We start from the raw sequence: 11,274 nt of genomic DNA, 5'->3' as shown, positions 1-11,274 counted from the left end.
TTAAACCTAATAACTTGTAATTTTCATAAAAATCTTCAAGTGTTAGTCTTTCTTCTTTCCTTTCGCCTGTAAACTTTGCAAATTTTAAGCTCATTATTAGAGAAAAACTCTACTTATAATAATTTTCACAATTTTCAGAAGCATTCCTTGGACACTCGGATTCGGATTTGCTCAAACAAAGGGTCATATCCTATTTCAAGAGTAGTTACGTGTTATAATGAAGAGGTTTCACCTGTAAATATTAGTGGTATCGACAACCTCTGTGGTAAAAAATCAGAACGTTTTAAATAAGTGTGAATTCAAAAAAGGATCAAACTATGGTCATTGTAGTACATGTATATGTAGCTAATAATGAGGCTTCCTGAAAGTGTTGCTGGGGATACGGCATATAAAGGGAAATAATCTTATAAAGGTTCTTCTCAAGAACACCAATCTCGGTTACGATATTTATAAATATTTGCTGCAAATGTATTTTTTTCCAGTCATACTAGTAATCTCCCGGAATTTGATGAGTTGAACAAGAAATCGAAGTCGATCTACTAATGTATGGTAAAAATCTTGTAATCTTGGGTAAACAACTTCATTAACAAATTAATATTGATGTCATATCAATGAAAAAGATTTTTCACTTGCACTGGTTACACTTTGTCTTTATTATCTCCTCGGGGGCCGAAAGTGGTGATATTAAAACAATTCAGAGGGTTATCTTTTTCAGTTTATTCAAATGATTTTTTGAAACTTTGATTTGATAGGGGGATAAATTCGTTGATCAAAAGTATACAGTCAAAGATTTTTTTTCAGAATTAAATCCATGTTTATCATTAAGATATTTCACTATCTCCATGTAGTGGTGGTTCAAATTTGAAAGTCATGCAATAGCAACAGTAGCTAGGAAAAAACAACATCGTGGTGTTTAATTTGTTCCTAGAAATCAAAAGCAAACAAAATAAGAACGGTGAAGAAAGTTTACTAGGTGAGCATACTGGCTTAGGCACAGGAAGAAACAAGACCTTTCAGTTAAAACTGAAAGGCGGCTTTCAGTGAATTTTAAGTGGCCATTCAGCCACTTAATGGCACATAAATTTCATTGACCATTCAGGTGCCTTTCAGTTACATTTTAGGTACCTTTCTGTCACCATTCAGCGGACACATTTAAGTCATCTTTCAGTGACCTTTCCGTCAACTTTCAGTGACCTTTCCGTCGACTTTCAGTGACCTTTCTGTCGTCTTTCAGTTACCTTTCCGTCACCTTTCAGTGACATTTTAGTCTCAATTTAGCGATTTTTTCACTAGCTAATTAATTTATAATCAGATATTTTCCGGAAGCAATATTTTGAATAAAGATTTATTATTCAATCTTAATTGTGTCTCTTTTTCTTATCATGATTAAATTCGGGTACCTTAAAAAGATGTCTAAGTAATTATTATAATTTTATGAAATAAAGGATACTAATTCAATTTTTAATTTTCTAATTAGATTAAGAAAACAAAAATTCTTCAAGTGATAAGAAATGATTATTTGATAGTCGAATCAAAATTTAAAATAAATGCCGTATAACACATTCTATAGTGCTTATACATGTATTTTTTCATGAAAATATTTAGTTTGAAATTAATGAGACAGAATTTATATTATTTACATCTTTCCGGAAGAACTCCAATATTATAAATTTGGTTTCTGAATTGTAAAAACTGAAGGATAATTATCTTAAGTTTCTACTTATAAATAGTAGCATAACTCTTTATGCTTTTATATACTTGATCATGTGAATACGTTTGTGCCAATCAGAGAGTTTTGAGAGAAAAATAATATAATAATTTATTTACATTACACCTCTTAAAAAGCGGTTTTCAATAAGACATATTAAAATGGGTATGCGTCTGTTATGATAATTGTTTTTGCTAAAATCTTTGACATCACAAGAAAATGGAAATCCCTTAAAACATTTAATATTGATATCTCGTAAAAATTTTACTCCCACCTACTTGGTTAACATTATTTTGCGAGAAACTTAGAATAAAAAATCACAAAATGAATAAAAAAAATAATAACTTCCGAAATGAAAATATAATTTGTCAAAATTGCTATGCAAATATTTTCGGGCGAGATGTTTCTGATTTTTGCACTGAAATTTTATACCATAACTCCACATGCATGGCCCGTTCGATAATGTTTTAAAGTTGTTCGGCCCACTTTCGACGCCACTCTAGATCCACACATGCTCTTTTTTCCTTACGCAGGGCACAGAGATTCTCTGAATAAGCTTGTTTCACTGACATCTACGTCGAATTAGACCGTTTTCCTATGAAATACTTAGCCTCGGAGTTTTTCCCCTTCACCGCCGTCTTGTACGGCGATGTTCTGATTTTTTCTCTTTAAGCACATAATTTTAAAAATGCATGCAGGAAGATATTTACATTCTTAAGATTATGAATTAATAGAGGCTTTTCAAACGTATATTCATAAGAAAAATAATGGTATCTTTACTTCGGTAACCAGTATAACAAATTCAACTTGTTTTAATAATGAAGGGATCTGTGGATGTTGACCTACAATATGGCGGCAATGGGGAATAACTCCTGCTTAAATCACCTCAATAAAAACATTCTATATGGCTGAAATATTTCCTAACCGTCATTAGACAATAAACAAGCTAATTATCAATCGACTCCCATATTTCTCGACAATCGCAAGTCGTCTGTTTATTTACCATTTAACAGATGTTTTCTTAAAGTATAAGGATAAATTTATAAGTCGGAACATTCTGATTTTTATCAGTTTATTTCATTAGTTATTAAAATGAACTAATTTTAAGTGAAATTTGCCAATGATTAGCGACCTTTTATTCAAATTGGGTGAATTTTCCTAAGCACAGGTATTCCGAGGAGCAAACTGTCCAGCATTCAGGCTCATGCTTTTCTTGATATATGCCCAAAGAGACCGGCTATACATCGTATATATACTTCTGTGTAAACCCCAGGGTTGTCGCAATACTATATGCGATCCAGCATGTGGTGTTCATAATACAAAACTTATTCGAATCGCAAGTTCTTGCTTTTGGTATAATTCATTGTAAAACTGAGACAAGAATTTCAACAACTTCTTTTAATAATTTATATATTTTTTTCTTTTACTGTCTTTATTATACATGTATCAATGCTTTTATATACAACCTAGATATTGTGTTGTCGTATTTTGACGACATATGTAATGCCGTTTTCTATGCCATTGCGTTCATACTTTGACTACCAAGTACTCCATATACCTAATCATTAAACTAAGGCTAAAAAGTTTGCATTTGTTTCGTCTAGAATCCTGTGCTCACTCACTTATTTCACCAATGTCTTAACGGTACAATTTACAGGGCTCGTAAGTTTTCCAATTAGGCAACACATTATAATGGTGACACTTAATAATATTACAGATGTACACTTAAATGAAGTATAAATTGTATAAACCTGTCTACATGATTCAGCAAACAAGTTGATATATCATATAAATATATAATATAAATCTGCCGAATATACCCTGCGAAATCGTTTAATGATTAGAAATGCATGTCGGGGCCTTTATAAGTCCGACCGTCAACCACGCCATTTTTATCAAAAAACGCATTGGTTGCCCATCGTACACCCCATTGCTGGATAATGTGACTGATATTTTAAGGACTGGTTGGCTGTTGTGGACCGATGTTGGGCATCGCTCACACCACGGATTACCACCGATTACCACCGGTCTACGCCCACCGGCCGGGGACTGTGACTAATGGTCATATTTCCTGTCATATTGGCCGTAGACCGGTGGTAATTGGTGGGTTAAAGTATCAGACACATTATCTAGCAATGGGATATACGATTGGCAACCAATGCATTTTTTGATAAAAATGGCATGGTTGCCGGTCGGACCTACAAAGGCCCAGCTCCTAGCAATGCATTGTTAATCATAAAAAGATGTTCCAGGGTAATCGGCCGATGTATATAACGTCGCTCATATATTGGTAAACATCGTTCGTACGTTGGTCGACTATAGGCCAGTGTTTGGTCGAACATTGACCCTTGATCGACCGATGTCTATTGCCCACCACTCAACCCCCGATGACCTCAGATTCAACGGACACTTGAAAATGTTTGGCCATACATCGGTCAACCCTTGAAAGATGCGTTAATGATGAGTTGCCGATGAGGAGCGATGTGGGACATCGGTGGAGACATCGCTGATTTTTAACTACAACTTTTTTTCTACCGATGACCCCCACCGATTCGCCAAATGGCCTCAGTCACCGTCCGATTGCTACAGGTTTCCGGCCGGCAACCACGTCATTTTGATCAAAAAAGGCATCGGTGTCTCATCGTATATCCCATCCCTGAATGATGTGACTGATACTTAAGGCATTACCACCGATTACCATCTGTCTACGACCACTTGCCGGGAAAGGTGACTAAGACATTAGGAAAATATTAGCTATAAATGGCTTTGTTTTAACACAAATGACGGTATTGGATGGAAAATACAAATGTGTCAGTAAATTAAAATATTTTGTACCAGAGTAGTGGTATAACTTTTCCCAAGCATATTTTGGGTTCACAAGAATGCGACGAGTTTATTTATGTGACAAAAAATTAATAATTATTATGAAAATTAACTGCATCAAAACGATTAATGACACACTTCAAAAATTAGAAATGACCTTTAAGTGATCAACTAAACAAACATGGTTTTATTTATAGTTAAGAGAACTATTTATATAAATTGGCCGTAGTTAAGTATATAACTTACAATTTTAAATCAAAAACGACCTCCAAAACTTCGGGAAGGATTAACATTGCTGCACTGTTTAAGACTTTTTTGTGGAGGAGGGGGATTATTTTTTCTAGAAAATATGTCAGTATTTTTTTAAGCCAATCTTCAATTTGTTATTAACACAATGATACCAAAGAGCGGATTTTCTAGACGGATGTAAAATTTGGCGTTTTGCCTGCTCGAAGGTACTATGCTTATAATTTTGGCGTAATTTAATTTCGCGGATACAGGGTTTCAGCTCTTTGAAGTTGAACACCAGGAAGAGTACTAAATATCTAAGCGATTGAAATTTTAGCGGGCTGCAATCAGAACGCCAAAATATGCCAGAATAAACTCCCTGCTTATCTAACCCGCTATACAATATTGTATATTCTAATGAAGTAATTTAGATGTAAAAACATAATATATATTATTTTATCATATTGTTTCTTCCTAGAAAATGAATGCCGCTTGTTGAATTAATGGCCTCTAAGGACGAAATGGACATTTATGAAATAAACAATCACTTTCTGAAAGTTTTACTCTCACTTGTTTCCGTTTTAGGCTTTAAAACATTATTCATTAACAAAACAAAATGCAGAGTTTATGACATTTGCATTTGAATCAGGAATTAATTCTATTCTTAATATGTTAAGTAAACATGTGACATTACTTTTAAATCACCTCTTACATCAACTCGACATATGTCTCTGATGTGCCATATAAAAGATTTCTATGTTATACTCATTAATCAAGTTCCTAATAATTATATTCTTGGTAATTTTCTGGGAAAAAAGCACTTAATGTTATTCAGAATTGTTCACATAATGCATATACTGACAAGTAATGTAAATTGTTGTCATTTATCGTACATATATAGTTATTTCTCTATAAATATAAGATACTCTTACTGTTGTATTAAACAACGAATTTTAAGGTACAATAATATGGCGGTTTTGGAAAAAATTATTTTCGCACTTGTTTGTTTGATTTTAGTAAGTGTTCAAATGTGTTTTTATATATATCATTGTAATGAATTATTTCTCACAATGAAATCATTTAAAAATGTATATATATGCTAATTGTGCCTATATTTCACGGGTGGATTCCAGGGTCTAAGCTTTACCTCAAAAGCAGAGGGAGTTAATCAAAAGACAAGGTAATTTTTCTCCTCTAGGCTCTTCCTGAAATAGACGAATTGTAACATAAGTTGAAATAATTTTTTTAAAATAACCCTTTTTTTCTTGAATTTCTTTTAGACGGTTTTCAAACAGAGAGACAATCCATCGTCGCGATGAAAATTCAAATGAGAAAGGGGTATAATTCTCTCTCTCTCTCTCTCTCTCTCTCTCTCTCTCTCTCTCTCTCTCTCTCTCTGTGTGTGTGTGTGTGTGTGTGTGTGTGTGTGTGTGTGTGTGTGTGTGTGTGTGTGTGTGTCTGTGTGTGTGTGTGTGTGTGTGTGTGTGTGTGTGTGTGTGTGTGTGTGTGTGTGTGAGGTTGAGGGTGAGGGTGTGTGTATGTTTTGGGAATCTCTTTCTCCCTCTCAAATAATAAATTTACCTAAGCTGGATACTCAAGTGAGCTAGACTGATCGAAATGTGTTTGTTAATTTCTGCATTGTCATTATTATTTTTTATTGTTAATTCCTTAAGATTTTAAATACAATTGCTTTGCAAACATTCTGAAAAACATTTTAACTAATTGAGCTTGGAATACAGTAGCACTGGATTAAAATAAATTCTCTAGATATTCAATTATTTTCCCTTAAAAAGTGAATAATGGTGGAAAAAAACGTAAAGGTAGAGTCAATCCAAGATTTCTTTTCAAAATCCATTTTGTAAAAATATGCAACTTAATTGAAAGCTTCTGGACATTGTACATACCATGGGCGCAAGGTTAAGATCTTATTGGATTAACAATTATTTACATTATATTATGAATATTAAAAACATTTGTTTGTCTCTCATACAAACAAATAGTCTATGATTTTTTCAATTATTATTGTTTTATTAATATTTGTTCTTATTGCTGATTTTAGTTTATTTATTTCATGGCTTTTAAGTATGGATACAATAGGGAATCAACGAAAAATTACATAGAAATATTAAGAAAATTTCAGACTTTTATTTCAAATTTAAGAATTATCTCCCTCATGCATAGATAGCTCTGATCCCTCTGCGTATTTGGTGCCAGTCTTTACCTTGTAAGAGTTACATTATGTCCCCTAGGTCAAGTTAGTAGCTTAGGAGCTCAGCATTTCGGTACAAGCTTGAAAATGTTGTTTTATAAATTCAAATTCAAATTTAAGGGCTATTTCCCTACTTCATCCCATCTTCTTTTTGTAGTCAAGCTCAAGCAAATCCGAAGAGGCTGATGAATCTGACGAATCTGACGAATCTGATAAAAATAATTTAAAAGCAGTCCAAGCACCGGCAGACAGTACGAGTGAAAAGAATACGGCTGTTAAAGATACAGTTTCAACTTCAATACAAAATGAAGAGAATTCGCCAATGATTGCCGACAGTACAGATGTGACACCAATTCCCGAGCAAATAGAACCTGCGCAATTGCAAGATGATGATTTATGCTGGGATTTTGAGAAGGTTGGCTGCAAAGAGCTGGCCGATACATATGGGGTAAGGCTTTGCATTTCATCCATTTAAAATGTACCTATTTACGAAGAGTACAGGGGTTGTTAAGTACAAGCTGCATTTCTTGACAATCCAGGTAATTTTCAACGCTTGCGCAATAACCGAACGATATTAACTATATAAAATCTTGATCATGTTACACTATAGTGCAGACTGCTAAAAGCCTGTTTGAGAAAAGATTTCCAAAGCAAAAAAAACTGATATTAAGTGTTATTTAAGTGTAAACCTCCCCTTTTTTCAATATTACATTTACTATTGATTATGACATATATATAGCATAAGGTGCCGTCATAACAGGGGTGAACTTAAATGAATGCAAGAGGTAATGAAACATTGGAAATGGAGAAAATATTGTCGCTTTTATAAAACAGTCAGCATAGTAATAACAATTATGTTGTACTTTGCATGCACCATGGTTATAAATTGTAGTCAAGGTTTTGCATATAGTGCACTCGCCTCATAGTGCACTCGCACCATGTGTTAAGCCCTGACTTCTATTTAGGCATAGTGCATGCAAAATACAACTTATATTTAAGAAATATGATATCAGTTTTTGAGTTTTGTTGGGATGTAAAACAGGTTGGTCACGTGATCAAATCCAAAAAGACCCAACGGGCTTTATGGAAGAGTTTGATCATGTGCCAACCTGTTTTACATCCCAATAAAGCTTAAAAATGTTACCTTATTTCTTTTATTTGCATTTCTGACTGATTTATTACGAATACAGAACCGGCCAGACTCAACCTGACACCCAAGCAGTCCCAGAAAGCAGTCCTCGGGACTGCTTTGGGACTGCTCTTGGCCGCTATGGGACTGCTCTGGAACTGCTATAGCAAGCAGATCGAGCAGTCCAAGCTGTCCCTAGGACTGCTTTCTGGGACTGCTTTGTTCACTCATGTGTGAGAATGGTTCTGAGTGACATGATAGCTCCGCCCCTTTGTGTATTTTGTGCTTTAGCAGTCCAAGAAAGCACTTCCGGGGACTGCCCTAAGACTGCTTTGTTTCAGGTTGGGTCTGGTCTGTACTGTAAGGTACTTAAGTTTTAAATCTATCGGGATTTATTTTTTTCAAAACACAACGGCCATAAATTGAACGTGTTGAACACGTCGATCACTTATGACATAACTGTGAAATTGCGTAGATCGCTTATAACTAAACAATCAATTTATGGTCACATGACGAACGTGTTTTACACAGGTGTAAAAACGCCTTGTTCAAAAAGTGTTATATAAGAACAAACATTTGCAAATATAAATACTATGATATAAATAGTACTTTAGAATTTTTTTTTTTAGCCTTTCTGGGGGATCTCTTGTGACGGTGATGAAGATTGTTCTCGTAAGTGTCTTTTTTAAAATTCTTTTTAATTTTAATGTTCATTTTAATCGAAGACCACAAAACATTTAAGGGATTTTATTATGATATTTCTTGTAGCTGTTTTGTTATGTCGGATAAATATAATAATTGATATAGAATACATATCTAGGACGATGAAACTTTATTTTTTTTTATGTGTCACTATTTTAGCTACTATACTGCCCTCCACCAGAGTTCACCTGATAAATAGGACGCATTTCCCAGCGCTCCGTTTTTTTCTTTCTTTACAACTGATTAGAAACTTCAAATCAAAAATGAAATACTGTATATATTAAGTGTTTAGTAGTTTGGACAGGAATAATTCCAAGTACCAACATTTTCAATAACCACACCATTATAGAAAAAATTGGCTATGTTAACAAGGAGTTTCCAAACATCACATTATTCAGCAAAAACATCACGTGACTTGTAAATTAGATTCAGAAATTTAGAATTTAACAACCAGTGTAACTAACCACTTTTACACTATATTAAAAAAATATTTTGAAAAAACAGTTTCGAAACAGCGTTTCTTTTTCCTTTGCTTATTTGAAACCTCTAATGTGTCATTTTATCCCCCTTTGTGAATGTAATCCGCTTATGTAAACAAAATCACGCATGTATGTACATTGTGAATGAATACACAACCAGTGCAACTAGCCACTTTTACACTTTTACATTTTATTAAGAAATATTTTTTAAAAACTGTTTCGAAACAGCGCTTTTTTTTTTTTTTTTTTTTTTGCTTTGCTAAATTGAAACCTCTCATGTGTAGTTTTTTATCTTCCTTAGCTAATGTAAACCGCATATGTAGACAAAATCATGCATATATGTAAGTACATTGTGAATGTATTCAATTTTTTTTTTTTTGGTTCTAGATCCAAAAGTCCAAGAGAGGGGAAAATGCTGTGAGGTTCCCTGTGATAATTTGAATACAATATGCCGGTACGCAGTAGATGATCTTGTAGGCCCTTTGGATCCAGAGTATCCCTAACAAAAAATACTATAGGAAACTATAGTTAACTATAATACCAAAGTTAAAACTTTGGGACTTTGATTTACTATGGTGAAAACTTTAAAACTTTGATTTACTATAGTAAAAACTTTGTAACTTTGATTTACTATGGTGAAAATTCTGGAACTTTGATTTGATATAGTTAAAACTTTGTAACTTTGATTTACTATGGTGAAAACTTTGGAACTTTGATTTACTATAGTAAACTATAGTAAACTATAGTTAACTATAGTTTCCTATCGTATTTTTTTTGTTAGGGATATGCCGGGTTTTTAATAAATTACGGATCAAGTATTTAATTTAAAAAAAAAACATTGTAACTTGAACAATAAAGAGAGAAAACATTCAATAACAAAGACTTTTTAGTCTTTCTTTTAGTTTCAATGACATGTTTCGGTACAGTAAAAATCAATACAACTTTTCAAAGGTACGATTTGGTCTGATTTTTGACTTCCTTGCAACATCCCAAATTTTTGCAAGATTATTATAGAAGAAAATGGCTATTTACAGTATTTTTTTTCAACACTAAGACCAGATTTTGCCAGATCCCTTACCCTTATATGAAATACCCCTTACAAGCATGATTGCACAAAACTGAAGATTGAAATCTACATTCTTCTTCCTATATAAATTATTGTACCCTAGAAACTTTAATTTTATTAGTTATATAATTTATATATAGTAATTTAATGAAGACTGTTCTCTGAACATTTAAGGATTTGATCTATAAATAGTGAATTCGGATCTTTAATACGCTTATTATTTAGTAAGTAAAATAAGCATATTTTTTGCGAGGTTCCTGAGGAATTATCCCTTCGGTATTCAAATAGGGTGGATTTTCTGTCTGAAGGCCAAACCTTACATATGCAAGAAGCATCCATTTATACATTGTATTAATTTTACAATATATATATATATATATATATATATATATATATATATATATATATATATATATATATATATATATATATATATATATATATATATATATATATATATAGTAAAAAATAACAGAACGCCGATTAAAACTCTACCGGTTTCAATTGTATCATCAGGAGTTTGACATATTGCTATAGATACAAACATTTCAAAGTATATTGTGACGTCATGTAACGTCAAAAGTGTTGCGCTTTAGTACAGTTCATTGTGACGTCATTATGTTACGTTATTACGTTAACAGTTAGACAAATAATGCGGGAAAATTGTAAATTGTCTATTATGACAGGGCGTTTAGCTTTGGTTTAAACAATGAAATAAAATGTTTTTCCTTGGTTTCACGTTCCTTTTCGGAAGTCTTGTTATAGAACTTGTATATAGGAAACACTGTAAAATTAGGAAAAATGTTTTCAGCACATGTTCTAATATGTCCGCTCACGGCAGTACACTGGTATTCAGTTTGACGAATTTGTTGACGATGGACGGTCATGCGGTGTCTTAGGGTGTCCCCGGTTTGGCCAATATAATGCTCG

General features: G+C 33.1%; 1 protein-coding gene across 1 annotated transcript; it reads left to right on the top strand.

Moving 5' to 3' along the window:
- Window positions 1–6,558: 6,558 nt before the first annotated feature.
- On the top strand, window positions 6,559–9,781 carry LOC134232747 (uncharacterized). Its single transcript, XM_062714730.1, has 4 exons — window positions 6,559–6,579; window positions 7,126–7,416; window positions 8,727–8,769; window positions 9,666–9,781. Exons 1-4 carry the CDS (start codon window positions 6,559–6,561, stop codon window positions 9,779–9,781), a joined length of 471 nt encoding a protein of 156 aa, XP_062570714.1.
- Window positions 9,782–11,274: the final 1,493 nt, after the last annotated feature.

Source organism: Saccostrea cucullata, unplaced genomic scaffold (assembly GCF_032062105.1).
Source record: "Saccostrea cucullata isolate Sc308-1 unplaced genomic scaffold, CSIRO_AGI_Scuc_v1 ctg4152, whole genome shotgun sequence".
Lineage (NCBI taxonomy): Eukaryota > Metazoa > Mollusca > Bivalvia > Ostreida > Ostreidae > Saccostrea > Saccostrea cuccullata.
Note: the sequence above shows the minus strand (reverse complement) of the source record. Positions and strands in the feature narration are given on the sequence as shown.

What these genes read in the sequence shown, in the direction of transcription:
- LOC134232747 (XM_062714730.1), top strand. Translation starts at nt 6,559, where the DNA reads ATGGTGGAAAAAAACGTAAAG. An exon ending in TGGTGGAAAAAAACGTAAAG is followed by an intron (nt 6,580 to 7,125) that starts GTAGAGTCAATC and finishes TTCTTTTTGTAG; the next exon opens with TCAAGCTCAAGCAAATCCGA. An exon ending in AGCTGGCCGATACATATGGG is followed by an intron (nt 7,417 to 8,726) that starts GTAAGGCTTTGC and finishes TTTTTTTTTTAG; the next exon opens with CCTTTCTGGGGGATCTCTTG.